The sequence below is a fragment of the Haliaeetus leucocephalus genome, unplaced genomic scaffold, assembly GCF_000737465.1.
Source record: "Haliaeetus leucocephalus isolate CR32 unplaced genomic scaffold, Haliaeetus_leucocephalus-4.0 Scaffold932, whole genome shotgun sequence".
Classification (NCBI taxonomy): Eukaryota; Metazoa; Chordata; class Aves; order Accipitriformes; family Accipitridae; genus Haliaeetus; species Haliaeetus leucocephalus.
This window is the reverse complement of record NW_010973368.1, coordinates 16,383,644-16,400,454: the sequence shown is the minus strand read 5'-3', so window position 1 is coordinate 16,400,454 and position 16,811 is coordinate 16,383,644. Positions and strand designations below refer to the sequence as shown.

Below are 16,811 nucleotides of genomic sequence, written 5' to 3'. Positions count from 1 at the left end.
CTGGGATATGAACAGAAGACTGACTGACCTTGGTCAATAGCACTGCTTCACATATGGGCTGTGGCTCAGAAATCATTTGAGATCACAAAGGAGGACAGGCTGTGTAATGTGTCTGCCATATAACAAGAAGTTGAAAAACTTCCCTGACAAGGGGACAAGTTTTACTCTTGTGCTAAATAATGATGCAGGCACTAAGAAAGAAATAACCTTGTTGAATAGAGAAAAAAGATTTTTCTTTACAGTCATGACATTCCATCATAATTTTTGCTAGTTAAGCGGTAGGATAAAAATAGAGAAACATCTTAGGGCTGTTTATGATCTTGGTTTTTCACTTATAATCACAATTATAAATAAATAAAGTTTGTAAAAAGCTTTCCTTTTGGACCATTGCAGCAATCATCTGACTGGCTGCATCTACTGACAGCACACACCAGAGAACTCACAGAAAGAACTTTCCTTGCCTTTGCAGTAACTTCAAAAAAGATACTGAATGTCAGAGCTCCATACAACCATACCATCAGATGTCTGCAATATTTCTCAGCAGCTTCAGAAATCTATACGATCTAGAAGTACCTGTTTATAATTACTCCAAAAAGGCCATAGTCCTCAATTACAGAGGACTTCATTACCTGGAAGATCCCCCTCCACTTTACTGTAGCTTTGCTTACTGATTACATGCATAGAAATTAGTGGCAGCTCTTTTCAATATGCTACAAATAGAAGTGCTTTAAATAGAAGGAAAGTTCCCTTCCTTCTTGCACTCAAGAGCTCAGGCAGGGCTGCTCTGGAGGAGACAGACACGACACTGCCTCTCATACACTTCACTTCTGTTCTATCATCTCTTTTTTCACTCTGAAATAAGCCAATCAGATATTCTGACTGCAAACGGTCAGTTGTCCTTTGCCTATAAAAGCAAGAAAGGGAAGCCTTTTTCTTCTTGATGAAGCCTCTATAATGAATGTAATAAAGACTGAACTAATGAGATTCTAAGGCACTTAAACAATAATCAGTAGAAATGGATGAGAAATGCTATCCTTTGTGTAATTATCACAACTGCCCTACAGAGACTTAGCATACATGTGTTCTTTATAGCACAGCTCCGTATGGGAAGATCCATTTTTGCTAATTCCAAGATTCCTGAGAACCTATTTCATACAGTTTGTTCTTCCTTGAATTCTTTTGTCTCTTCAGAAAGGCTTGGTTGAGGGGGGGGGAAATCCTTTTTAAAAAACATTTGTGAACTCTCCTCCTTATTTTTCAGAAGTCTGGAATTTCAGTCCCTTCCAACAAGTTCTGCCTGGCACTATGGTCCTTCCTGCTTCATTCATTAAAAATAGCAATGCAGCAGCATGAATATATCCTTTGGGATTCTTCATTAAATGCAGAGTCTTGCATCCTGGTCTGGCTTACATCTGTGTAGCCCTTTTGATGTCTCTTGGCACACCACTGCAGCTGTCCCTCATAGTAGGCATTTGAACTGATTAACACGCTTGCTTCTTTTTTATTTTCTTCCTGCTCTCAAAGCTGCACCCTGAAAGATTTACTGCACTTTGGAGGGGTGAGGCTCTCTGTGGATGCTCTGAGGACAACATAATTGGTGAATCAAAATCTCCCATGAGAATGTGATCTTTGAACTTTGCTTTCAAGATTTAAATTCTCTATTTCTCAGCATATGTATAACAGATTGTCAGAGAAAAATCTCCTAATAAGATGCATGTAGATAATGAGGGGAAAAGAGAAGAGCAGTCCTTTAAAATATTGTCTGCTAAAATTCAGCCAGTAAATCTTTAGTCCAGCAAGTAATTAAACACATAAATAGTCACATGAAGTTCACTAGGACTACTCATGTACACAGTTATGTGTATAAGCATTTGCACTATTGGGATTTAGTAATGAGAATCTAATTAAACAAAACAAAAATGGTTAGCAACCCAAACTGGATTGAGTCACTGTTGGAACTGTGCTACAGTTTCAGACTAGTGCATTGTTATTCTGGACTGAAGATATAAATCAAAATTCCTTATTTCATTAGGTGTGGGTCACAGTGTTTTATTTTGCAATATCTAGTGGCATTAACATATTTTAGGGACTATCAAAGAGAAGATTCTTAGAGGATCTGTGGTTGCTAGGAGACTGGTACTTCAGTCCTGCAAATCTTCCACACTGCAAAGAGCAAACTGGCAATAATCAGGTTTTCCTGCCAGACAGCATTCAAACAACTGAAGTTTATGGCTTATTGTTTAAAAATTGTGATTTAACCTTAAACTTGTAGAACAGGAAAATTTAAGAGTTGTTGGATTTCTCCGAGTAGGCATTTTATCTTGTATCTATAATATGCCAACTTTAAATCCTTTTTTAATCAATAATACTTTGGGTGTCTGATATCTAGAAACTTGGTTTCAGTGCGCTGGGAGGTTTCAGCCAGCTTAGAAAGTGCTGAGCTCATTTAAGACAGTTCCGAGTTTTGCCATCCCCAGGCCTACCATTTCCATTCCTATACATGCACGCTGTCTGCACCCTGAGCAGCCTCAAACCAGCACCTTTAGCACCTGCAGTTCTCTGCACCTTTGGGGCCTCCCAGCTTACAGCTACAGCAACAGCAAGTGCATTTGTCTTCCCGGTACCTAAACATCTCAGGATACATACACTCAGTGACAGGGGTGCCATTGTGGGGTTTGTGCCACATTGACTGCATTTCCTAATTTTAACTTAATTGAAGGAAATATCCCATATCTTCTAAATCAGAGTGGCTTTGTTACAGTGTCTGAGAGGGCACGGTAAGAATCTTGGAAATCACTGAGGGCTCTAATTTGGTGATCTTTAAAATTCTGTATTCTTTATGACCCAGGAGCTATGCTAAGCACAAGAGCACACTATTTTCAGTGAAATAACACTTGTGATCAGAACTGCATATGGGTTTTGTGCTTTGCTGGATCATTGATTTTAGTACTCTTTAAATAGGTATACATCACAAAGGTATTCAGCTATGAAGAATTATGTCTATTTTCTCATTCATGGCTGTTCAGTTGCTCAGTGTAACGTCACAATATTAAACTCCAAACTGTAGCCCACTGGAGTCAGCTTTTTCATGGATTTTGACCCTGATTCTGTTTAACTGCAAATGCCCTCATTTCTTATCATGCACAAGGATAGGATAATGTTCTGATCTGATCCTTCACTGCCCTCATCTAACAACACAGCCAAACTCTTTTCTCCTTCATGTAACAGTAAAGGTATATGAAAGAAAATGCCCGTGGGGAGACAAAGGGCAGGGGAGAGAGAAAAAGGGCAAAATCATAGCTGAAGTAAATGTGGGAGACTGTCATTCCTTTCAGGAAAAATACAGCTTCCCCCAGAGTCTTCTGATAACCTTCTACTTATTCTGTAATGATTCAAACCTGAATTTGTAATTATATTTATGCACTTAATAATTTCAATCTAAAACCTGACAGTTCCATGCAATTATATACCTGAATGTGGTATTTGTCCCCCACTATGGTAAGATTATATAGTAATAGTAACAACTAACATGGCTGAATCATTGACAAATTCAACCTTAGCTATCTTCTCTTGCTTGCCTTGACAACTAGACTATTGAATTCCAACAGGATGAAAATCTAAAAATAGCACTGTGTGAAGAAAGACTGCAAGCAAAGCCACTAGATAATACAGGCTCAATGCTCCTGTGAAATGTGACACGTGCAAAAGCCAGATGTAATTTTAACAATACAGCTTCCTTTTCGACAAAGGAATCTCCAGAGTCTGATTTAATGTCTCCACAGTAAAGCCTAACAATTCCACGTTTTGTGTAGGAGTAAGAACAGACTTCTTTAAACTCGCAGAAAAGAACCCCTGAGAAGAATGCTAATGCACAGTGCGGTGAATATAAAAAGAAAAGACCTCTTATAACCCTGTAGCAATTAAGACACCACCCAAGTCCAGCGCAGAAGTGACCTTATACTTAAAATTATTACAATGACACAACTGGACTCAGCAGTGCTGACAGAGACCAGCAACACTGGCTTTGCAGAAACCAAAATCACTGCAGCTTAGGAAATACTTTACCTTATTTACTAGACAATATTGGAGTGAGAATCTGGCTGGCTTTTCTGCAGGAGTGCAGAGTAGCAGTCAAAAGGAGCTTCTCTTACTTTCATACCCTGCCTAAAAAGAGGTGAAGAAAGAGATAGATTAAGTAAGCAAATTAGCTGAAGACTTGGGAGAATAAGATTCAAATGTCTTCTACCTTTTAACATCACTGTCTGACCTTGGGACTCCCTTAAGGAACTCAAGCTCTCTGTAAAATAGGTACCTCTCTAATCCCTCTTTTATCACACAGATTAATTTGATGGTAATTAATTTTCAACATCTTGAGGCTCTCAGTGAGTTATTCATATAAATACATCTACATGTTACATAGATATATATTATTAATATATAATGGTCCCTTGTCATCTCTTGACCTCCAGGTAGATAGCAGAAGACACTTTATAATTTTAACAAGGAAGGACTGAGGCATGCAACTTTTTAAGCCTGCTTTACAGATGCATATTTTGTATGTACCCTAACACCACTGAGGGCTCAAATGTACAGAGTAGGTTTTGCACTGGCGTCTTGTGGCAAAAAGAAGACCAGCATCAACCAGCAGCGCTTCTAGGAATATGATCTCCTCTTTTCTTCCCCATACTTAGATTTTCCTGGCCCATAAGCCAAAGTGGTGACTACAACCAGTTCCTTTGATTCAAGTAACATCCTAACTCCCTTCTAGTCAGCTGTGGGTTTGGGGATATTTTTTATTATCTCACCCATAATATTATCAGGAAGATCCTATACCTTTGGTGAAGAGAGAGACTGGTTTGAAGGAGGAAGATCAAAGATCTCCTTAATATTATTCTCTGGCCTCATTCTTTTATTGCTTAAGTAAAGTTCTCTTAAACAATTACAGGCACAAACCCAAATGATCTATCATAGGCCATGGATTTTATTCACTGGAATAACCGTTGTTCCAGAAATAGATACAGCCCCACTGGTACGACTTTGAAGCACCACACACGTTGGTTGGAAATGGGATAAAAAATCAGGTGAATCAATAAACAGATATTGTTTTCCACCAGTGCTGTGTGACAGGAGAAGTGAAAGCTTTGAAGTTTGGCTTTCTTTTCAAGGAAATATCTGTGACATTGTCTGGATATATCGCTGCACCTTGTTTATTTTACTCTTCCCTGTCCACAGACAAGTTCATAAGTGACAAAAGACATGAACACAAATGTCCTATTTTTAGGAGACTCACTCAACTCCCCAGTGCATGGGTCCCACGGAAGCAATCATGCCTTAGGAACTGACTCATGTTGAAGGCAGTAAAGCAGAGAGCAAATCCTGCTTGTTGAAAGAAATGTTTACGCTGGTTTATGTTGTCCTTTCTTTGTGGGGAGGTAATCACAGTCAGAAGAGTCAGAAAGGACCATGAAAGGTATCTAGTCTGTCCTCCCGCCCAAGACATGAAAGTCATGTGTAAATCCATCCAAACTTTATGGGACATCCCACAGCTATTACGGGCAATCTGCTCAGCACATAACTATCTCTGTGACTAAAATAGTCCCCCTAACATTTTCTCTAAACCTTTTGGCTTCACTTTGAGCCCATTATTTCCTATTTAATCCACAATGAATACGGAAAATGGTTGATTTCCTTTCTCTTTACAGCCATCTTTTCCCTGCTTGAAAACAATTACCTTTAGTCATTTCAGTCTTGGTTTTGCTAGGAAGGGTTTTCTAGCTGTCTTAGCATTCTGGTTGCCTTCCTCTGAACCCTTCCTTTAGGGGTGGTGCTGAAAACGGGGCACAAAGCTAGTGACCACAATAAGAAAAATAAAAGGTGAAGCTTTATTTAACAGGACCACAGGTGATTACTCTTATCAACTAGATAGAGGTAGATGTAGTTAGAGCAGAAAATGCATGTTTTGTAACAAACGGAGTTCTACAAGTGTAGGATGTAGGAATTTTGCAGTTCTGCTCGCCCTCTCATCTCTCTCCCACTTCCCGTTGCCAACATTCACGAACAAAACATCTCCAGTATGTAGAGACATATGTAGAGATATAAAGATGCAAACAGAAATGCATAGGATCAGCTATGTTAGAATTCATATGCCATCCTGGGTCATGATGACCCAAGTTTTGGTCCCACTCGGTACGTGGCTGTCCTTAACAAGTCAGAAGTCAGTGCACCAGGATATTGCAGTTACTCCTGACTGTCTCAAATACCACTTTATATTATCTACTGACAAACAGGAGCTTTTTAAATGGCAACTGCTGTGGCTAAATACTTAAATGTAATGTCTGTAATTACAGTTACCAATGTCTGTAATATAGACACCCACATAAGTATACTGGCAATGTGCAGTCAGTGTGCCATGTATTAGTCTAAGAGACACAGGCTCCAGTTAGTCAATTAGATTGCATTTTCCTCTGGCTTCTCAGTCTCCACTCACTTACAATATTTACAGTTATGCTGTACCTGTTGGGGTCACACTGGAGTCGAGCTAGCTGATAGTGAAGTGTACAGAGTGTCAGCTGGACAAGCAGTGTGGCTTCAACTGTTTTAACCTTTTGTAAGTCTGTGGCATCATATGATGTTGAACAACTGTAAAGAAAATGTAGTTCTTCAATCCATTCTCAGAAGACAAAAGTGCTGCTGCATCTCTGCATCATAAAGGAAACAAAAATACTGTACGTATCTGTTTTAGCTGGTCAGATTGTCCAGGAAAGGCTTTCCTCTTCATACGAGAAGTTTGTACAACTCCTAGCACCACAGACCCTCACCTCTCCTGATGGCTAGAAGGACTATTTTAATACAAATAAGCACTTTAATCACATTAATTACATGCACAGGTTCAAACTATCTGGTTGAGAAAAAGCATACTGAACAATTCACGTGGAGTCTGAACTGTCATTTTAAGGCAGGAAGCCTCCTGGTTTTGACAGTCTTTGTTCAGGTTTCACTGGATGGTTTGCCAAGCGACATAGAGAAGAGGTGCACATTCTTTTGGGACTGTCTTTTGAGAGGAACTATGGCATTTCATGCTAGCTGGGAGTACTGGGTATGACAGAAATCAGCTTGACTCGCCGAAACAGCCATTTAAGAGCAGACCCTCTAGTGGTATAAATCAGCAAGGCTTGACTTCACTGGAGCTCTGCTAATTTACCGCTGTTGGGAATCTGGCTCTGAGGCTCTACGGAGTGAAAATGAAACTAAGGAAGCAAAACAAAGATCCTAAAATATTAGGAAATAAAACAGCTTGAGAATGCTATGTTTTCCCAAGCATGTGAAAGAGAAGCCTGTAGGTCATAGTTTCAATTTAATTTGTGGTTATTTGATACATGTTCATGCATGCAGTATGTGCCACAAATGACTTAAAGGCCTGTTGTGAGAAAAATGCCCGAGATTTCTTTTTATCTTATTTCTGTTGCTGTTATTTCCCAGTCTCTTTCAGCCGAAATTTCAGTGAGGCTGCACCTTGCTAAGGATTCTTAAAAGACTAATGCTGAAAAGATCTTCAACCATAAAGACAGAAAAAGAAAAAAAGAAAGAAGACGTAGTGTATTCTGAAGGTCAGACAGAAGTTCAGGATAACTTAGATGTGGTCTAGTCATTAAAGGGATATTTTGCCTCATCTTTCAGTAAGAATGATAGTGAACATGGGAATAACTGTAGGATATCTGATTAAGAATGAGGAAGGTTTAACAGAAACAACCATAATTAAGGCAGTTTCAAACTGAGCCTATTCACCCTGGTGATTTCAGGCATCCTGTGGTAATCCCCAACCCAAAATCCAGATCGATTGACACATGAAGCGGCAAGCTCAGAAGCAAAGCTTTTCACTGTTTGCATTGGTTCAAAAGTTATATTCTATCTGGTAAAAAGAAAATATAACATGAAGTGGAGCGAAAGCTTCATGGTCAAGCAAGCTGAGCAATCAAGGATACAGGGAAGTGGCATAACACGCAACAATTTTAGCAAAAGTAACTTTTTGTTAAGAGAATCGATTTCATACTGTCGTGGTTTACCCCCAGCCAGCAACTAAGCACCACGCAGCCGCTCACTCACTCCCCCCCATCCAGTGGGATGGGGGAGAAAATCAGGAAAAGAAGTAAAACTCGTGGGTTGAGATAAGAACAGTTTAACAGAACAGAAAAGAAGACACTAATAATGATAATGATAACACTAATATAATGACAACAGTAGTAATAAAAGGATTGGAAGGTACAAATGATGCGCAGGGCAATTGCTCACCACCGGCCGACCGACACCCAGCCAGTCCCCGAGCGGTGATTCCCCGCCCCCCACTTCCCAGTTCCTAAACTAGATGGGACGTCCCATGGTATGGAATACACTGTTGGCCAGTTTGGGTCAGGTGCCCTGGCTGTGTCCTGTGCCAACTTCTTGTGCCCTGGCTGGGCATGAGAAGCTGAAAAAAATCCTTGACTATAGTCTAAACACTACTGAGCAACAACTGAAAACATCAGCGTTATCAACATTCTTCTCATACTGAACTCAAAACATAGCACTGTACCAGCTACTAGGAAGACAGTTAACTCTATCCCAGCTGAAACTAGGACACATACTCAAGGAACATGTCCTGATCAATCTAGATTTGCATGAAGTAGTTCATAAAGTGCTCAGCTGAGACTTACTGTCTAAAACTGATATAATGGAGAGTAATTCAAGATTATTACCCTGAATGAAAATTGTATTTCTTAAAAAAAGTAACATGTTAAAAAGAAAGTCTGTCAGGTTGGGAAGAGGTTATTGGAACTTTGGAAGAAATTTTTGGACACATCTTGTTACAAATACTTATTAGTGACTTTGAGTCAATAAACAGGTTTGCCTAAACGAGAACGGCGTTTGTGGGTATTGACAACAATTAGGAAGCTCATATATGAACTGTTTTATTTACAAGAAGAATAATGGAAACAGGATGAAATTTAACATAAAGCTATCCACATAAAGACTTCATGTATGGAGCTCATCATTTGGAGGCAGCAGAGAAACAGATATCTAGGTGTACTGTTAGACTGTAAAACAGCTATGAGCCTCCAAGTGTGACAGAACCACAGGAAATCTGAGGCAAGCCTAAGACACACAGCAGATATATTTCTTTAGAGTCACTGAAGCATTCATCTTATTCTACAAGGTAGTACCAAGGTGTTTTGTACATAGTATACAGCTCTGATCACCCACTTTCAAATCAGATTTAAGTGAATTTGGAATAGATCCAGAGAAGGGATACTGAAATGACTGAGGGAAAGGAGTATAATCTTATGACAGCAGTCAAAGAATCATGTCCTGTTTTCCCTCTCAGATAAGACATCTCTTCATAAATGCATATGGGAATTTAAAAACAGGGTGGGAGTAATAAGCTTTAAACATAAAATTGGTACAAGATCAAACAGAGATAAACTGGTCATACAAAATTTAACATGGTTAGAATCACCCTCTGATTTCAATCAGTTTAGTAATGTTCAAGACCACACAGGGAAAAAAAAATCTGACTCTTTTCAAGATGGAACCCAGCCACCTTATGGACATTGCATGACAGATTAGTGGTGTTCTGGAGATGCACATTCAGGTGTGATGTGAAAATTTGGGGTGTTGAACTTAGTCATCTGCTCTAAGAATTAAAAAGACAATTTATCTATTTCTTTACTGAGTTGGGTCCATTTATGTCATATCTTTGTTGTATGCAGTTAGTCCCAAACATCTGAGCTTCTATTTGCCACCTAATTTTGCTGCGGAGGATTTCTTCTTTCACCCTAAGAAACATGAGAATTTGGTCCCAGATGAGGAGTAAATGCTGGGAAAGTGCAATGCTACTCTTGGTGGTGTTGAGAGATTTGGTATATCTTACTCACGGTTACTTATGTCTAAACTGGTTGACAGGTGCTTTTCCTCAGGCCAGACATGCAAAAACCCCACAGCTTGATGAAACCCTCCCATTTTTTCTAGTATGTGTGATGTTCCTTTTTCCAGGGGAAAATGGCCAATGGTTCCAACAAGTTCCTTAGTATTTCAGGGATATAGGATCTTAGTCTTGACCTCTTCTGCCTTCTTCCCTCAGCATTAAGCTTCTTCACCTTTTATATATTAACTGTCTTCAGATGGTCTGAGAATAGTGGAGGTGTTTTATGGCCTGTGGTGTGGAGGTATGCTTGGAGGACGTGCTTTCTGAACAAAATGTCTATTACAGTGGCAACCGTGGAGAACTGGACTCAATTTTCTTTGTATCTCCATGACAATTTCAGGCAAGAGTTTTACAGAAAGATTCTTCTTCTTTCGAAAACATCTATTAGATACACTCAAAACATGAAGCCAAATCAAATGCAGCTGGACACTTCCTCCAGCTCTATTGAAGTCTCTATAGATTAAATTTTAGTCTTTCTTCAGGTGTCACTTCAGTGGTGCTTTAAAGCCTATACAAAGAAATCTCTAAAAGTTGATTAAGAGTCTAATTAAAGATTGATCCTATCAAATTATGTAGTCTGTAAATTTTATTAAATCAAATATTTTACTTTTGTACTCTATAGGGGAAAAAAAAGGAAGATGGCCACAGTGGTTCCTACCAATAAAACTTTAGTACAACTGCAAGCACAAAAGAAATGCTGAAATGAAATGGTTGTGATTGAAAACATGTGACAGTTTACAAATGTACCAGAAGTCTAGATGAGTTTAGTTGTGAGTGAACTCTCGTTTACAGCTTTCCTCACCACAGAAGTAAAAGCAAGTCTCACAATACTAAACAAGTCAGAGTAATAACAGGCAGACTAAATGAGCCGCAGTAACTTCCTACTATTTTTTCTTTTCTCATACATTTGATAACAGCTAGCCAACATGCCAATCCAAAGTCCACTGAACTCAATGGGAAGACTGGTGAGCACTGAGCCAGCCTCTGGATCCTGTACCTCCCTCTAAAATGAAACATCTCTTTCCAAGAAAACAAAAAATAATAATAATTAAATAAAAAGATGTCACATCCAGGCTATTCCACCTTTTTCACACATACATCGGGAAGATGCAGAAGGATGAAAATTGACCTCAAGATCTTAGATGAAGGAAATTTCATTAGACAGCTGGAAGATCTGAAATCTCATGATTACTTGTCCTTCAGAAAGTGATAATACAATAAAGGAAATAAAACATAAACACAGGATTTTACCAATACAGTCACCACGTGAATTGAACAGAATGATAGATAGACTATCAGCATGACTTTTATTTTATTTTAAAAGGTTTTGGTTCAATAATCAACACTACAGACACCAATCATATAACAAAAAATCAAAGAATTGGATCACTATATTAAGTTTTATGTATGTCAATGACTAAGAATGTTCTGCCATTGTCTTGACTCATTAAACAAACATGGGGAGATAAAAAGTTAGGGCATCACAGTATTTTTCATTCACTCTGCTGACTTGAAAACAACTCAGAGGTTGTCATGCTGTCTGAAAAATAGCAACCATATTCTAAAGGGAAAAAAAGCCACAGTAAAATTTCCTGGGGTTTCCATTAACAGCATCCCTGCTTTCATTCAAGCCAGCAAATGACTTTGTTCTCAAAGAATATCAAAGAATATCAAGTTGCAATCTAGAATAAGCAGGAGGGGATTTAAAAAAAAAAAAAGACAACTGATTTGCCTTTTGAATATCTGCTCCAAAATGGACTTTTAAATGCTCAGCACTTCCAGAAAAGAGAGTCTTGACAGTTGTTCTGTGTTTTACACTTGCTTTCTTCAAATACTTAGAAACAAGTCAAGTTTCTACCAGTACTCTTAGGCATTGCCTGAAAGTGCTTCCAGGCAAAGTTGCCATACCAAGTACTTCTATAAAAAGGAAAATCTTCAAATCAGTCTCAGTATTTTAAGTAGGAGACTGTATATGGAATTGTGGAATGTGGAATATGGAAGTAATATGGAAATTGCTGAGGCCAACCTTTTTGTTAAAAACAAAATTTGTTATTTTTAGGCTGATTAAATAAATTCTTTAGTCACATTGCATTGATATTGTTTAAAAAAAACAGGTAATTCAATCACATCTGATATTTCTGTAATTAAAGGTAATTACCGATCTTAATTAAAAATATTTTATTTAAAAAAAAAATCACACAGCTTCAATCACACTGCTCAGTTCAGGCATCAAGAAGCACTTGAAATGAATCAACCCACTATCAAGCAGCAACTAATGAATGACATACCATAAGGACATTCTTATACCAACCTTTACTTCAGTCTTTCTGCTTGAAATAGGTCCCACAAGACTTTCAGGACAAGATTGCTCCGAAAAAAATGGCCAATTCAGAGCTGTTTAGAATATATTTCAAAATCAGTTCAGTAGGATATTTCAGATAGAAGCCTTCATAGAGAGCAGTGGGAGGATGATGTAACCTCTAAACTTCCACAGGCTATATCAATGGCAGGGATCTGGCTAGGAAACAGCAACTTTGCCTTCGTAAAAATGTCACCTTGTGAAAACAGAGCTGTTTCAGAAAACCACAGACTTTTAAAATAATTTTGAGTTGCTAAGGCTTTTTTGAGGGAAAAAAAGAAATGAAGAAAAAATAAAAAAGAAGAGAGGAAAAAGAAAAGGATGAGAAAAGGATGAAAAAAGGACCTTCCTAAAGAACACAATTATCTGAAAAAATAAACTGCTTGAGATGAAGGCTACATTTCTACAGATGCTCCTATCTTTGTTTTCACCATCTCAAGTTCCTATATGCTCGTTTGACTCTCTAGCCTGAAAGCTAGGGCATTCCCTTGAAAAACATGCAGGCTCTAGTCCTTTCGTGTGCTCGTATTTATTTACTAGAAGTGGATCTCCATCAAAAGAAGTAACAGAGCCTTGCAGTGCTGCAGCCCAGAAAGGGCTCTGACCTCGGTCAGAGCATCTTCCTCGAGGAGGATTGAGCTGAACCCACTGCTCCCACATCAGAGAGGAGCCCTCTCTTCTCTGCACAGGCTGCCAGGGAAAGGCAGAGGAGAACATCCCCAATGGTCCAAAGGAAAATTGGCCATGTTAGACAAAACAAGCAGCTTTTACTGTGAGGAGGTAAAAAAAAAAAAGCCCTACCGTAAAAAGGTGGTGGTGAATAGCTCATACAGAAGTAATTGCAGCTTGGTTTAGTTTTCTGGTTTGTTTTGGTGTCAGGCATTTGCCGTGCTTTTTTTCCCCACTAATTTCCTGTCGGGATTGGCAGCCAGTGACTCACCTGCATTCACAGATGAGTATAGCCAGAAAGCCAGCCTACAGCTCCGCTTCTCCATCCTGCGCTTTAATCACACAAAACAACCCCCGCCCCGACCCCGTGAGTACAGAAATATTCAAAGTACTAGGCAAAAGCAAGGCCAGGCAGCCTCCCTTTATGACTGTAGATATTGCCATAACTGAAGGACTGAAGTCACATATTCCAAGTACTCCGTCTTCATGGGTGACTCCCACAGTTCAAGGGAAAGCAATAGTGAGCGGCCCTGGAGAAAACGATGTCGTCTCCCCAAAATGACAGGAACATGATAATTAGGGCAGTTTTTGAGAGTTCATGTCTGCAAAACCAAACTGGCAAGACCACAGCGCTGCCAGTACCTTCCCATGCCCAGGGAGAAAGCCCCTGCGGCTCATTTTCTGGTCAGCAATGTTTAAACTATTTCCTGTGTACTACAGAATACACATGGATTCAATGGATAGATATAAATCAGAGAAAGGAATTATGGGTCCCTAAATTAGATTTTTAATCTCAAAATCTGGGATTTGTCGTGGGCAACCCTGTGCTTCCAAGAGACATGCAGGGACCACATAAGACGTGTATTATATCTGTTACAGGGAAGCTGAGGAGGGCTTTTCCTGCAGCTGGCTTCTTGTGTACCAAGTTATGGTGAATGCCCCAAATCCTTAACGTAAATCATCAGAAAGTATCACGCAAACACCAGCCTGACTGACAACTTATCTAATGGACAAATCAAAAGTAAATGAGAAGAAGGGAAGATGAGTGACCCAATGAAGAACCAACAATTTGTCACTTGGGATGTTTTATTAGGCAGTTTGACAAATTTCCTTCTGGTTAACTGATTAAATTTACATTTCCCTATTTTTAATCTTTAATTTATTTCATACTCAAATATGATTGTTAGCCATTAATCAATAAGGTTTAAAGTGTTCATGATTAATGGGCAATGCCTTCAGTATAAATAAGAGATTCTGTGATGCTGCGATTTATCTGGCTCTAGAGATTGCAGGATTGCTCCGAGTGCTCATTCCTTAGTTACAGTAAAGCAAGACCAGGAGGATTGATGAGATTCTGTGCCAGCGGTGTGATAAAATGAAATGGAAGCAGCTATTAAGGATCTGCGTGAGATAATGCTGAAAAAGAAACCAAAGAGTTAACAAGACTACGTTTTTGATATAAGTAAAGTCAGAGAGATTAATGAGTCTCCGTGCTCTAGATAAGTAGGGATTTACAGCACCTATATGGTAAAAAGAAACCAGACAGGTTAATGAAATGACCACCTACGGCTCTGCCGGGATGTCGGGATTCAGGGCTATAGGGGTGCCGAGCCGCAGGTAAAGGGTTAACGGGAGCCTGGCTGCAGCGGCAGGCAGAGGGACCTGAGGAGTTACCGGAGTTGCGAGCTACAGCCCAGGCGAGCAGCAGTGAAAGGGTTAACGAAAAGCCTCCATGTATTCAGATGCTAATTGTCAAGATAGTGTATTACTTGAGGAAAGTAATTTGATTACTCGAAACTCCCACTAAGGCGACGAGCTTGTGTCCCTTCCATCTGTCGGGCTCTGTGAAAGATGACGAATTGAACTCAAAATTCACGTGTGATGAAGTCACTGTCATTCCCCAGCCAGCAGAGCACTGCTGCCATGCCCACCGAGCGGAGAGTAGCACCGCATTTCAACTTTTCCTCTGAAACCCAGGAGGCACAGTAACCTGTTACTTGCTGCTGCTTGCTTTTTTTTTTTCCCTCCCCATTTTCTGCCTCAGCGCTACAACTGAGTCATTCTGTTGCCCATGGCTCGTGGGTATACAGTGCTCCTGCAGCGCGCTGCATTATTCCCCAGTTCATCTGTCAATGTTATTTTTGGCTAATGCAGATGTGGGGTTCGCTTACCGTCGCTTTGTAGACACTTGTCGAAAACCATTTGGAAAGCCTTAACTATGCATAAATCTGCAGAGTGAATGTTTTCTTTCATTCACTTGCTCCTATTATTTGATTTCTTGTAGGCCTCTGCGGCAGAGATGGAGAAAATAAGGTAAGTGAGACAGTTTATTTACATCTCGTTATAGGGAAGAAATGTTCTGTTGCACAATGGACGATACAGGCTCTTGGAAAATATTCTGCTTAATACGATCAGTGTAAAATACTGGATTGCATGATGATGTGAGGGAAGATGTGTTTTAGAGACAAAAGAAAAGGAATGTGGTTATTCTAGTAAATCTGTTTTGCAGGGATGTCAATTCAGAAAAGATGTTTTACACACAAGCATGTTTTATTGCCAGTTGCAGAGGATATTTGATTATATAAATGTTGTAGTCACTTGTCCATTTACTGCAAGAGCCTGCCATTCCATTTAATGAGGAAAGTGGATCAATAATTCATGAAAAAGCTGAAGAAAATATAGGCTTGACTTCAAAGCATCTAATTACTGTGGTTTGTTTCAATATAATGCTGTAACATTGGTGTTCGATTTTTGTTTTATATTGTATACCAGCCAGATAAATCTTGTCTCCTCTGTGTTTAAAATGTTGTCATACTGTACCAGTTTCTCAGCACATCTCTCTGCTTTAAGCAAAAGGAGATGGCTTTTATAAACATAAGTTTTCCATCTCATGTCCGAGTGCAAGTCTGCTTTGGGGGATATTGCTTTTGTGTATGTTGTTAAGAAAGAAAAAGAAAGAAGAAAGCATTCTAGCCCTTTTTAAAAAAATAATAATAATAAAAAAATCAAATCCTGTCTAATAAAGTCCCCAGGTATTATCAAAGTGATAGGTAAAAGCTGAACTTTTTACTATCCTTTAAATACTTTATGGTTCTTATTTTAACAACCCAAAACACTGGCCATGGTCTTATATGGTTTTATTGGACAAGCCCAAATTCCTTCTCTGAACCTAGTGACTCAGTTTGGTTAGTGACAACTGTTGTCCAAGCACAACTTTGTAGATTCCTTGAGTTTGGAATGGTGATCTTGAGTTACTAGAAATGCAGAAAAGTTCTAAAATTCTGGAAATAACTGGGGAAGAAGTAGCAAATGTGAAAGAACAGAGATTTGACAAAGTGTTTAATGAATTCTGGGCTGGAAACAAAATCCTCTTTTTCAGTTGAGAATGAGGAGGTTAAGTCTCTTACAGTGGACTTGAAGATGCATGTCTGAAAGTTTCTGATAGAATTTATTTATGAAGTGCTTCAGTTGTACATTTTTTGTAGTGTCTCATGACAATGAAAGTATTATAACTTTTGAGCTGAAAGAAAAACTCTGTGCAATGTATTATGGTTTTGCGTATATGTAAGCACTATAATGTTAAAGCTGTTTTTCCTGAGTAACGACTGAGAAAGGACCTCGGTATGTGGTCCTGCCTTTAGTAAAAAATACAAACAAGATCACCTATGGTATATCCGCACTCATGTAATGAATTACTCTCTTAGAAGATGCAAACAAATATACATTTACATGATAAGCATGTGTGCGCAAATGCAATATGATACTTGTAATACTCTACTGAGCATGCCTTGGCCTCTGCTTTTAGTATGCAGGCTCTTGCCACAT

The 16,811-nt window shown here is 39.1% G+C and overlaps 1 protein-coding gene across 1 annotated transcript in view; it reads left to right on the top strand.

The window, feature by feature from the left end:
- Positions 1-14,565: 14,565 nt before the first annotated feature.
- BEGAIN (brain-enriched guanylate kinase-associated) overlaps positions 14,566-16,811 on the top strand; it is a 116,255-nt gene continuing 114,009 nt past the window's right edge. The window contains exon 1 of the mRNA XM_010584027.1: positions 14,566-14,603. Coding sequence (XP_010582329.1) covers positions 14,566-14,603 — 38 coding nt within the window. The remainder of the gene's footprint in view (positions 14,604-16,811) is intronic.